We start from the raw sequence: 12,475 nt of genomic DNA on the forward strand, positions 1-12,475 counted from the left end.
TTAGTTTTAATAGGTTTAATGACTTGTATGCTACTTGAGGTTGTCTAGACGGTTTCAAACTTGAGATAGAAGACATGCCAAGTCACCTTTAAATAGTGATATGCTCCTTTGGATTTGGGCTGAGATTGTTGCATGCTTGGGACAGACCAAAATTGTAATTTAATCAGTAATTGAGAACTCTGAGCTCATTATGTATACTTATATAGCTTATATCTATAATGAACAAAATTGTATTCAGATTCTTAGCAGGGAATTGAACAGAACTTACATGCTTAAGTAGAGCCTTAATAATTTAAATATTAATAATATTGAATATTAATATATACTTTCTATTTATTTACATTTCGCAGGCTCGGTGGTCTCGTATTGGACGCCGCTGTAGAGGTCTTCACTGGTTTTGTGGTCTTCCAGCCGATTATTAACGGCATTGGCGGCAATCTGGTGTCAGTGCAGGCCAGCAAAATATCCACAATGCTTCATCAAAGCTCAATTATTGGCATTATACCACCGCACACAAAGATCGTCGAGTGGCCGTGGCGAGCACTCTTCAAGGGTGGTAAGTTGGCCAGCACTCAACTCTATGCAACTAAGTTTGCTATATTAAACTTATTCAATTTTACGCGCAGTGCCCTATGCTAAGACGGCACGCATTCTCATCGCCATGTCCATACCCGGCAATATATTGTTCATCTTTGCGGCCGATTATATAAACATGAGCACGACTACTGTAACGTGGGTATTTATGTTATCCTATTTGATCGCCAGTTTGATACAGGTAAGTTTTGAGTAGTCTCCTTCAAAAGAACTTTACTAACATATTTTTATAAATTGTCAACAGGTGATGATGCTGCTCTACATTGCGCATATCATTGTGCACGCCATGTGGAAATGGAAGATCGATCCGGACAATTCGGCTATACCATATCTGACAGCGCTTGGTGATCTACTGGGTAGCAGCTTGCTGGCTGTCGCCTGGCTCTTTACGATGTCGGTGAACAAACAATACGGCTCCAATTTGGACACACTGAATGCGCCCAATTAGCGACAAAGCCAACCACACATAATTTAGCTGTGGGGCCGCATCGTTTTCGATGGTGCCCAGTTTCTTAGTTAGCACGCAATAGGATAATGCAAATTGAGAATGATATGAAATTGCAGATGCAGCAACATAATACAAAGAACTGTAATGTACCTAAATTCTAACATAGAAACTGAAAGTATGTACATGTATGCATACACAAAGATAAACACCAAAACCACACACAATACACAACAAAAAACAAAAAACAAAAAAAAAAACACTCGACTACATCAAACCCAAAACAAATAGACAAAAGACCCATGCAAATATTTTTAAAATATTTCGAATGTTGAGGATGATTCCCCTTTTTTTGTAGCTTTCACATGGCTTTTGCTTGTGTTCCTTTGCTCCACCAAGATATTATGTACCGAGTATATTGTAAATTTTGAAGGTCTGCCTTGTGTTGGCTTGGTCAGCCACATGGCAGGACGCTGCGTAATATTTTTTAAGGCTTTTAGGACAATATTATACATATATAAATAAGCTACTCCAAAACGAGAGCAGAAAAGTTCATACAATAGTGTAAAACATCAAACCAAACAATAGAGGAATTTTCATTTTTATTGTTTGTGTTCTGATGGTGCGCAGTTTCCTTTAAGCATCTAAACTATATAAATTGTACACTAAAATAGTCTTAAATATGGCCTACTTAATTTTTATATAATACAATTTATAGTATTAGCGCAGATTTGATTTTTGCAAGTCTCGCTTCATTGTTTTAAACATGTGTGTTTTCCCCTAATGTAAGCAATACAATTTTTTTTTTGCTATGCGCACTTCCCAAAACAACAATAAAACCATATTATTATTTATTGCCCCTGTTAAAAAGCGTAGGTGTATATTATTTTTTTTTTTAATTGTAAAAAATATTTTAAGTTGAACACATTTGTGTATTTGTATGTATTGAAAATTAAGAATGTAAAATTATAATGTATCTAATTATTATATTGTTTGTGCGTTATGTGAAGCGAACAGGGAAAGATGAGACGTTCTGAAAGGAAATGTGATCGATATTTAATTAAAATAATAATTATAAATTAATGTAATACATGAAAATAGCATGATTATTGTCCAACGAAGGAAACAATAATTAAAATTATTTAATATGTTGGAATAAACGAAAGAAAGACATTAACATAAAGTGGATTTTATTTTATAACGGCCCAAATTTTAAATAGGGCGCGCTATTTTTAGAGAATATCGGTTTTTGTACACCCTAATTTGCCATTTGCTGCAGCCCTGAAGATCGTTGCTCAGCCGCAGAGGTGATATCGATATATCGATATCGCGCAGTGATGGGGAAGCCATTGTCGCATCAATGCCAAATTTCAAAGCAACTGACGCGCTAAACAGAAAAGTTATTTCGAGTTAGTTTTTTCTTTGGATGTATTTGCTCCAATTGAATACTGTGTGGGCTTATAGTGTTATTGGAATATGTATCGCCCACGACGGACCTCAGAATTTCATGATGACGCCCGGGATGATGGCAACGTCCTTAACAAGCGGCAAACAAGGCAAGTTGATGTGGTATATAATAATGGATATTGAATTGAGGGTTTTCTATGTTTTGTATGTCTAACTACTATACTCAGGACGCAGCTACGCAGCACAACGTCATCCGCACACAAACCAAGTCAGATGCTTCACAGCAACTGGCAGCCGCAGTCGCGGCAGTTCAGCCAGGATCGGGATCGTGGCACGCCACTTCGCACTGGTCCGCCGCCCACAACAAAGCGGAGTGTGGCCAATGTCAATAGGAACAGCGTGACGCCGTTGCGACATCGGCAGGCTTCGTCGGTGGAGCGGCCTGTGGTGCTACACACGGATAAGAAGTGGGTGCAGGAGCAGTCGCAGCTTATAGCTGAATATCTGGATGAAATGGCACAGATTCATGCTCTGCAAGGCTTTCCCAACGAGTTCTTCAGCCGAGGTGGTTCGGCACTTCGCCAAATGACGATGAAACAATTTGTGGGCATTGTAAACTTTTTCCTGCAATTTATTTGGCGCAACCGCATCAGCGTGGGCACAAATCATGTTGAGGATATAACGAGAGCCTTGCATAAGCTCAATTATCCGTATCAGGTGAACAAGTCCTGGCTAATGACACCGACTACACAGCACTCGTTTGGCCATGTCGTCGTTATGCTTGACTTTCTCAAGGACTTCGCGCCGCCGTCGCCCGGTCAGCAGCAGGCTTCTGGCCAGTACGAGGAGTTTCCCTTTATGGAGACTAGTGAACAGCCCAGCTATGTGCAGAACACACTCGATTCCATGGCCTTATCTGACACACAGACGAGCAGCGTAATGCTTAACGAGGAGACGATTCAGTTGCTGTTCATCAGAGCGGCGGACTGTTTTGCAGTGTGGGACAAGCAAAAGTTGGAAGAGTATGCGGTGCTGAAGCGCGAGAGCAGCGATCGCATCATAAAAAGCCTCTGTGACTTGCCTGACGCGGCAGCTCTGGATGCGGATGTCGCACGCCAGCAAAAGGAGTTGCAGCAGCTGGAGGATCAGCTGCAACTGCATACCAATAACAATCAGGAGCAGCTGGAACAGCTAAGAGCCCAGGATCAGCGTCTGGCGTTTGATCTGCAAACCATGCAAAACAATACGAAGGAATACCGTGACCAGATTGAGCAGCTATGTGCGCGTAGTGCCCAAAATGCTGACAAAATGTTGGCACTGCGCAAGGAGCGACAGCAACTGCATCGCGAAGTGGGCAGACAAAAGTGCTCAGCCGAAGAGTTCCAGCGCATGAAGGTGCTGTTGAACGATCTGGAGAACGAGGAGCAATTCTATAAGCGGCAAATGCGCGAGTTCACTGAGCGCGGCAACAATCAGCAGGTCCGACTGTCGCGTGCCAAGAAGCATTTGCTGGACAAGGTGGAGAAATTTAACACACACGCGCAAAACATTGGTCTCGACTCGGACATATGCAGCGCCAGCGAGAAGGAGAAACTGGAGTTGGTATTGCCGTTGCCACCACAGCATGCCGACATTCACGCACGCAATCGGCGTCTGACCAAACTGCTCGCATTGCTGGATCAGCGAGGCGCCCAGCACGAGGAGCGGCGTCGGCATCTGGAGCAGAACATAACCGAATTAACGCTTCAGAATAGAAATCTTGATGTTGAACTTAACCAGTTAAATACACAGATTCAGTCATATGAGCAGCAATTGGCGCAACTGCATCAGAACTTTAAGACCAACAGCTCCATGTGGGCACAGCATCAACAGCTATTGGAGGAACGCAGGCTTGCACTCAGTGTAAAGGTCGAGCAACTTCAGCGGGAACATCGCGAACTAACTGAGCTCTTGGAAAACAAAAGACAACAGAATGAGGAAACACTCAGCGATGCTGAACGCCGACAACAGGACCGTTTGAGCGCCAGATACGATTTTCTTAAGAAATACCAAGAGACCCTGGCGAATGGCGAGGAAAAGCTCAAGGAATTCAATGCGATTTATAAGCAAAACGAGCTCAAACTGGCCAATCTTAAAATGGAGCTCGAACGCATCGAGTTGCCGCCATTTGAAGACGAACTGAATGAGGTATTTAAAAATGCTAAAATTAATTAATTAACTGATATGTGGCTCAGAATGTTTTATGGAATATGTTATAAAAACTGCCAACAGGTATATAATTTAAAATAAGCACTACTTCAAGTTTTTCCTATGATGTCTTAGATTTGATCATGGAAATGGATAGTAAAAATATATTTTCGATAAACATCAACTGTTAAATGAATACAGGCATATCCGATTATCTGTCTCTTTAGTCATATTACATATATGTAGTTGCTGTCTGTTTACCCTTTAAAATATTTAGACAAATATAATAATGCAGCAAGTTTTATAATTTATTTAATTCAATAACTCTTTAATTTGTATGAGAAAACGTACAAATGAAATAATTATTTCCATTATATTTATTATATTAGATGAATGTTTAAATTATTGCATAGAATAATTTGGTAAGTCAAGCCCGTAAACGGCCTTCAATTAGATTGTACACACAGGTACAGAAATAGTTGGGCTGAATAGCTGCTTGCAAGGCCGACTGCAAAATACTCTATAAAATATCAATATGAGTGAGAAAGAGAGAGTGGTGCTACAATCGCTTGCTTTGGATTCTCGCCTAGTTATTGCCACACAGATTAAATATTTGGATTATATTGTTATAAATTGCACTTGGTACGGTTTAGGTTTTGCTTTACATTGTACTGTTTACATATACGAGCACGTGTGGGGTTGGGCCTTTTGGGGAGTGGGTGAGGATCATTGGGTGGCTTACATACATACGAATACACATACATAATATAATATATAATTTTTGGCCAATTTGAGTAATGCGAAACGGAACAAAAATGCACTGAAACAACATTTTGTTGTAATAAATAAGTATGTATAGTTTAGCTTAGGTAAATTTATACAGAATTTGGTGTGTGTGTGTGTGTGTGTGTGTTGTTGGTGGTGGTTGTGTCTGTTGCTTTTGTGAGATTGTTGCTCAAACTATGAAAACATCGCCATTGTTGCGTTCCACAGCAGAAGCTGTGCCGCCTGAAATAGCCAGATCACCCCCACAGCCGGCACGAAGTGGCTGAGATTGCGCTTGGGTAGTTGCTGGTGTTGTTGTTGTTGCTCCATGTTCTTGACTGACCTTGTCAAGCAGCTCTGCCTCCCTGCCAATCTCTACGATGCCCTGCGACTTTTGCGGTGAGCTATCAGTTGACTCGTGCGCTTCCTCAAGACTCTCCTCACATATTTGGCTAGCCATGTGTATACTGACGCCAGCCACATCCAGCTCGGCCTCGTCCTTGTGATTTTGGAATGTAACAGAGATCTCTTGCGGCTGCTGCGAAGCCGCAGCGCCGTCAATACCCTCGTCAATATGACTCAGACTGTGGACTTGACTGTTGTCACTGCCACCACCAGAGCCGGCGGCAGCGCCGCCTGTGCTATTAGCGGGCGCAGTCGTTATAGATGACCACCAGCTGGAAAAGGCACCTTTGGCCTGCGAGATAGCACCGCCCACGGCTCGGCTAGTGTTATTGACCGCCTGATTAATCTTTCGCCCACTTTCGCTGTTCTGCATGGTTCTGTACAAGCAATAAATACAGTATACAAGTAGGTTCATCAATTCAATGCTGTCATTGTTCTTACTGTGCCAGCTTCAGCTTCATGTCCGCTACTGACAGGGTGCCTGCAAATGGATGTCCAGCGGGCAGCGCATCGAAAAATTCGGTATCCGGCCGCACATCGAACCACTCCTGATAGCATTGGGTGCGCTTAAAGGCGTTCATGAAGTGCGGATTGAAGTGATCATTGTCCTTGATATCTAAGCAAACTAATTGGATAATCTGATGCAGCTTGAGCCGATAAAACCCAACTTTGACTTACCAGGTGCCACCGCAGTCCGCAGGAGTGCCAATATGTAACCCTGGAACTGCTCACGAATCCAATATTCGCTGCCTTCGGCATCCTCTTTGGGCGTTTGTACGTGTTTCAGTATATAGTCCATGAAGCGCAGGTCCTCGGTGCTGAGCACCAGCTGGCGCCGTAGCTCCGGATCGTGTGCATCCAAATTAGCCGCCTCGATATCGACGAGCACATCTGCCAGCTGGCGCTTTTGTTGGAACAGCACATTAGAGGTGCCAATGATGTAGGAGAGCACCATTGGATCGCTGAGTAGGTCCATGTATGGTAGCGACAAGTAGGGCAGGCACAGATTTCCGCTTGCAAAAATGCTGACAGGTGCTCGATAATCGTTAGGATTGATGGCGCAGAGCGCGGCCAGATTAGCTACAAAAAATAATTGGGGGTAGGCAATTGGGAAGTTTTCTGGTAAATGCGCTTCAACTTACAGGCCAAGGTGTCGACGCTTGCCTCGCGAGTCAAAGAGCTGCTGCGTCCATTACGTTTGCTGCCGCCGCCGGCGTTGCTGCCGCTTTCCGTTGAGTCAGCGCGCTGCAGCTCGTGGTGCGTTGGGGTCGTGGTCGGGCAGCTTGAGTCCTGTGATTGTGAGTTTGGAGTTGTATGTGGCGAGGTGTTGCCGCTGCTGTTGCAGCACTGTGAGCCAGCAGAGGCTGCCGACGAAACCAGCGTCAGGTCCTCCGCTTCCGCTACGACATCGGTTTCAGCCTCGGCCTCGGCCTCTGCTTCGCGCTGCAGCGAGTCTGTAAAATCAGGCATCGGCGAGAGTGGGCGTGAGGTGCGCACACAGGCCACCTCCTGGAAACCCTTCTCCAACAAACGTGGTATCAGCGAGGCCATGCCCAGTATAAGCACGCACATGCCGCGCACCGGGGAGCCAAAGCAGACAACTCGCCGCTGCAGCAGAAGCAATTTGAATAGCATCAACGTCTTGTGACGCCAGTGAAGCACAATTTCGCGCAGCGAGAGACCCACATGAAAATGGCGCAGCGGACGGTGCGTTTCCTCGTCCAGCAGACAGGCATTCAATTGCTGGTACGCCTTCACAAGCAGCTCAGTGCAGCTAAAGTCGCCCTGGTCAAAGAAGGCGTCGGCGATAAGCGCCAGCTTCACCTCAATATAGCCATAGATGGGTAGGCGTGCCAATATGCATACTGACTTTTGTACGGTGCTGCGGGTCACGTCCGCGGTGCGTATTTTGAGCTTCTCCACGGGGATTTGGCGATAGCAGGATACACCGTAAATACTTGCCGCTGGCTCGAACAGACTGGGCAGATTGAAGAATACGGTGTCCTCCATGAAATTGTGCGAGCCATCCGGGAGGGCCAAAGTGGGTAAATACTTCCAGCCGGACGGGCATTCGTTGCGACCAGTTGAGCCGGCGATTAGCGGCGGATGAGAGAACTCCACCTGGCAGCCTAGTTTGTGATGGAAGCCGACGACCAGAATGTGCAGTATAGGCGGCTTGTTCTCTGGCTCGCTGGCCATGTTTACCTTTAAATTTCACGCAAACTTTATAAAATTTTGCGACAGATGCGTCAGTCAGACAGGAACAACAACAACGAATGCTGGTGGGGAGATGGAAACGGGTGCGTTTCCTTGCTGCGTCACTGGGTCAAACAAAAGTATTAGGCAAAAATAAAACAACGCACCAAACAATAACGTAAATCACACGTACATACGTGTGTATGTGTATGTAAGATATCTTATTTCGTTGTTCTTCAAAATTTGCAAATAGAGCTGCGGGGCTATCGACAAGAGGCTGTGGTGGCTGGCCGATAAGTTAAAACAATCGTAATTGAACATTGAGTGCGATACATTTATGGTTACAATTAGCCGATATTCGATTACCAATCATCGAATGTACTTGATAACAATGTGGTTAGGCCGTTACATGTTGCCCATTGTTGGCTTAACTCTATATATACTCTGCATGCACATATATGCACAAATGCCTAACATTGGATTTAGGGCCTGCTGAATGTCAGGCACCAGAACGAGAAAACATAAAAGGGGTGTGTTACCATGCCATGTGGCTCAAGTCACACTGAACATTTTTAAATTTAACGCACATTTTACTAGTTAAAACAGAAAATATTAGCTTTGTAATCAATTAGTCATTTTTTGGCAATGGGCACAAAATGGGAACGTTTAAGTCAAAGGCTCAAATATATTGATCGTTGGAAACATTATAAAGCAAAATAAAGTATATGCAGTTGACTTCATGTATATAAAGAATGAAGGAACACATAGTTAAAGATAAAAATGCTTTCTTCAAAAAAGTATGCAGTAAGTAATGCAAGTAGTAGAAGGAGTTAAATAAATATATTTCTGAAATGTGTAAACCGTGCTTACTTTACGCGATTTTCTATAGTTTTTCTGGTTTGCTGTCTATAATTTCATTCTTAAATGTTTTATTTTTTGCTGTTTTTCATTTCGTTTAATTTGGTTGAACTTATTTTTAAATCGAACGCCGCAAGTATATATTCTAAATTTGGCACACAACGAATTGTTGTTTGTTACAAAATATGTTTGCTTTTCTTAAACATCAATATAATTTTTAAACACAAAAACAGAGTTTGTATTAAATATCCAACAATGTTTTGAGTACTTCTAACACAATTTAAAAGTTATTCTAAAACTAAGAATACTGAAGTGAGATGAGTCTGAGTCACAAGTTCTCACATTTTCGCACCTCACACACATACTTATATACATTCATATATGCGTATGTGTTTGAGTGACCGAGATTTAGAAACCCAATTTGCCTACAAAAAATAAAATATTCAATTATTTGACATCTGAACATTGCATTTCACAACTTGTCAAAGTAACATATTAATACATATTTTTAATTACAATTCAAAGAGCTCAAAATAATATTTACTTATCTTAGAACTCGTTTTAAATTTCTAGAGTATTCGACTTTGAGACATCCTTTGATCAGATCTGTGAGTTGTTATATTTCAAAATCAATAATGTCACATATATGATTAAAACCTAAAATGCGTACACAGGGGAGCATTTATTATACAGCATGTAATAAAGAAGCAAATTTGTTGCCTTGGGTATAGTATAGTCGAGCTTACATGACTTAGCTTCTCTTATTTCTATGCAATTCTTATGGGCTTGAAGCTTAAAGCTAAGTTAATGTAAATTAATAGAGCGCTTTTTGTAAGATAAACAGATAAGCAAATAATCTTTTGATCTGATCTTGTGCTGCACATTTCTAAGTTGACATATATGAAAATATATAAGCTACAATACAAATATGGCAAATGGGAAACATATTGCTTTGTATGTTTATGTTTAAGTTCTGTGCATCCGTTTGATTTGCAAGTAATCGCAATAAAGAGCAGGCCCCATAGATAGATATTTAAACACATTGTAGTACAACCCATATAAGCCACGCACATGCATATATATGCACGATCCTAAAATGTAGATATGTGTGTGTCGAAACGAATAGAACCGAAGAAGAGCCGAGCACATCTTCGCCCACACTAGAACCCCAAAAATAGCACCAATACCCGAAACATTGCTATTTGTTTTCCTTGATTTTGTTGATGTTGAAGATGATGCGAATTGAAATTTAGTTGAAGGCAACTAAAATATATATAACTGTATGTATATATATATATATATATATATATATATATGACATATATTGTTTCTGACATATGCACATACGTGCACATACTATATGCAAAACAGATTGTTGGAATATTTGGCTTGGTCTTTCTAAGTTCAAAGTTATAAATATTAGCATATGGTAAATGTACATTTACATATACAGAAACGCCCTCAATGAAATTGATATAAGAATGTATGTATGTGTATATGTGTGAACATGTATGTGTAGCTACAGCTAAAGCCGACCAAATGGGGCTTACGTGCTTTTCTGAGCCCCACAGATTTTTAGCCAGGCTTACAATATACTAAAGCCCCCATTTAATGCATATGTATATATGTGATTGTATAAGATATTGGAAATGTAAGCAAGTCAAATCATTTTGCTTAGCTCAAAACTAAGTTTTTGATCTTAACATTCGTTATGTAATTGTAGGTCAATTCCAAGCTGACTTTCTGCTGTCTCAATTGTAGTTTTTGTTTCTCGATCTGCTGCAGGTGTGTTTTCCCATACGAAGAGCTTTTTGTAAATTGCTCAGAGTCCCGCGCCGTCTATATCCATTCGACTTGCATACATATGTATTTATAAATCTAACACCAATTTGTGTTGAGATACAGATACACATGTACGAGCAGGTCTATATTTAAGAAATAAGCATATACTTTTACCCAGTGGCATGAAATGCTAAACAAAACAAAAAACGAAAATAAGAAGAGCACAATTTAAATGACCAGAATAATTATTCCCATTTATCATAGAGTCAAGTCCAGCGCCATGTCAACTATTTATTCATTTATATTAATTTAATATTATATAAAAGTACCTTACGCATTTTGCATAACTTGAGTATATTGTAAAAAACATACTATTATTTTATAATTATTATTTGGCGGTTTTAACTCGCTGAAATCTTCCTGTTAAGGAGGTTAACTTTAACAATAACTATTAGTTTACGGATAAAGGCAAACCCTTTCAAACATCTCGATTTATATAGTTTTTCCTCTTTCTTAAAAATAAAAAAAAAAAACATTTCTTTTGTCAAAGTCAAGTAGCTACACATAATCAACTTTTCTCTAGGGTAGTCCTAGGCAATATTATTAATATATTTAATATTTTATCAGCAACCTTACATCAAATGTTCTTATTGATTTTGTTCGAATGTTTATGAAACTCGTTGACTTTATGCAATTTGTCTTAATTACAGTGTACAAAAGTAATATAATTTTTATAAAATATTTATATTGAGATACATTTCTTATCATTATACCCTGAACCCATTTAATATGGGTATTAGGGTATATTGTATTTGTGCAAAATCCAAATGTATGTAACAGGCAGAAGGAAACATCTCCGACCCCATAAAGTATATATATTCTTGATCAGCACCAATAGCTTGTAAAATATAATATATATATATATATATGCTTTTGATGTTGGAAGAAGAGGGTTCGGGGTATCCCCTAGTCGGGAGCTCCAGACTAGAACCTCTTACTTGTTTTATAATATTTTCAATATATCTATGGAAATTTACTATTTATATTTGTATTATTAATGTCTTTATTATTATTATAAATAATTGGGTTGCAACAACGTAATTTTAACAAGCAAGAGGTCGGGAGCTCCCGACTAGGGGATACCCTGAACTCTCTTCTTCTTACATGTCAAGTTTGGTGACTCTAGCTCATATTATTTACAAAAATTGCTTAAAAAAACAGGATTTCAATATAGATTTTTATCGTTTACTTGGAAACAGGGCAAGTTATCGAATATCGGAAACAAACTCGATCTGCGCGGGAACTAGGAGGATCTATAGCCGAAATTTCAAGGAACGAAGGTTCTGAGATCCTTGCGTTCGTATATACGGATATGGCTAGATTGACTCGACTGTTGATGTTGATCACGAATATATATACTTTTTGGGGTCGGAGATGCTTCATTGTGCCCGTTACATACATTTGCACAAATACATTATACCCTTTTTAGCCATTTTTAATGGGTTCAGGGTATAAAAATGTCTGAATGTATCACTAGCTTAATAAAGAGTATACAGCCATTTATTGGAAGATTTTACAGTCGCAACTAGCTAAGTATTTCGACAATTGCAAGACAAGCAGGGTATGCTGCTTAGGTATTAAGCAAAAATGTTGCACGAACAAATCAAATGAAAATCAAAAGCAGAACAATGACGAATAGATCGAACTTATAGACAGACAGACAGACGGACAGACTGAGAGACGAACGAACGGACTTACGGCCGCTGTGCAGTAAGGCCGGCTATTTGGCAGCCAAATCCGACGTCAGCGTACATGTATGTATGCATGTGTACTCTA

The 12,475-nt window shown here is 40.5% G+C and overlaps 3 protein-coding genes across 12 annotated transcripts in view; 2 read left to right on the forward strand and 1 right to left on the reverse strand.

The window, feature by feature from the left end:
* LOC6631787 (solute carrier family 41 member 2) overlaps positions 1-2,212 on the forward strand; it is a 32,213-nt gene extending 30,001 nt beyond the window's left edge. For all 6 annotated transcript variants that reach the window (XM_032439571.2, XM_002055678.4, XM_015170839.3 and 3 more), the window contains 3 exons: positions 351-556; positions 627-775; positions 839-2,212. In XM_032439571.2, the coding sequence (XP_032295462.1) occupies positions 351-556; positions 627-775; positions 839-1,042 (559 nt within the window). In that variant the 3' untranslated portion in view covers positions 1,043-2,212. The remainder of the gene's footprint in view (positions 1-350; positions 557-626; positions 776-838) is intronic.
* A 156-nt stretch (positions 2,213-2,368) lies between these two features.
* On the forward strand, positions 2,369-4,949 carry Ndc80 (kinetochore protein Ndc80). Its single transcript, XM_002055677.4, has 2 exons — positions 2,369-2,595; positions 2,674-4,949. Exons 1-2 carry the CDS (start codon positions 2,516-2,518, stop codon positions 4,658-4,660), a joined length of 2,067 nt encoding a protein of 688 aa, XP_002055713.2. The 5' UTR covers positions 2,369-2,515; the 3' UTR covers positions 4,661-4,949.
* A 43-nt stretch (positions 4,950-4,992) lies between these two features.
* LOC6631785 (late secretory pathway protein AVL9 homolog) lies at positions 4,993-8,888 on the reverse strand. 5 transcript variants are annotated; one of them, XM_015171239.3, is made up of 5 exons: positions 8,870-8,888; positions 6,946-8,124; positions 6,482-6,883; positions 6,245-6,428; positions 4,993-6,180 (listed from the first exon to the last, which is right to left on the reverse strand). In XM_015171239.3, the coding sequence occupies exons 2-5, from the start codon at positions 8,000-8,002 to the stop codon at positions 5,589-5,591; spliced, it is 2,235 nt and encodes a 744-aa protein (XP_015026725.1). In that variant the 5' UTR covers positions 8,003-8,124; positions 8,870-8,888; the 3' UTR covers positions 4,993-5,588. The 5 variants fall into 5 exon arrangements, with proteins under 5 accessions (XP_015026725.1, XP_015026724.1, XP_032295725.1 ...); XM_015171238.3 differs by lacking the exon at positions 8,870-8,888 and adding an exon at positions 8,197-8,294; XM_032439834.2 differs by lacking the exon at positions 8,870-8,888 and adding an exon at positions 8,193-8,291.
* Positions 8,889-12,475: the final 3,587 nt, after the last annotated feature.

The sequence above is a fragment of the Drosophila virilis genome, chromosome X (assembly GCF_030788295.1).
Source record: "Drosophila virilis strain 15010-1051.87 chromosome X, Dvir_AGI_RSII-ME, whole genome shotgun sequence".
Classification (NCBI taxonomy): domain Eukaryota; kingdom Metazoa; phylum Arthropoda; class Insecta; order Diptera; family Drosophilidae; genus Drosophila; species Drosophila virilis.

What these genes read in the sequence shown, in the direction of transcription:
- LOC6631785 (XM_015171239.3), bottom strand. Translation starts at nt 8,002, where the DNA reads ATGGCCAGCGAGCCAGAGAACAAGCCGCCTATACTGCACATTCTGGTC. An exon ending in AAGCGTCGACACCTTGGCCT is followed by an intron (nt 6,884 to 6,945) that starts GTAAGTTGAAGC and finishes TATTTTTTGTAG; the next exon opens with CTAATCTGGCCGCGCTCTGC. An exon ending in ATGAAGCTGAAGCTGGCACA is followed by an intron (nt 6,181 to 6,244) that starts GTAAGAACAATG and finishes TTGCTTGTACAG; the next exon opens with AACCATGCAGAACAGCGAAA.
- Ndc80 (XM_002055677.4), top strand. Translation starts at nt 2,516, where the DNA reads ATGTATCGCCCACGACGGACCTCAGAATTTCATGATGACGCCCGGGAT. An exon ending in CTTAACAAGCGGCAAACAAG is followed by an intron (nt 2,596 to 2,673) that starts GCAAGTTGATGT and finishes TACTATACTCAG; the next exon opens with GACGCAGCTACGCAGCACAA.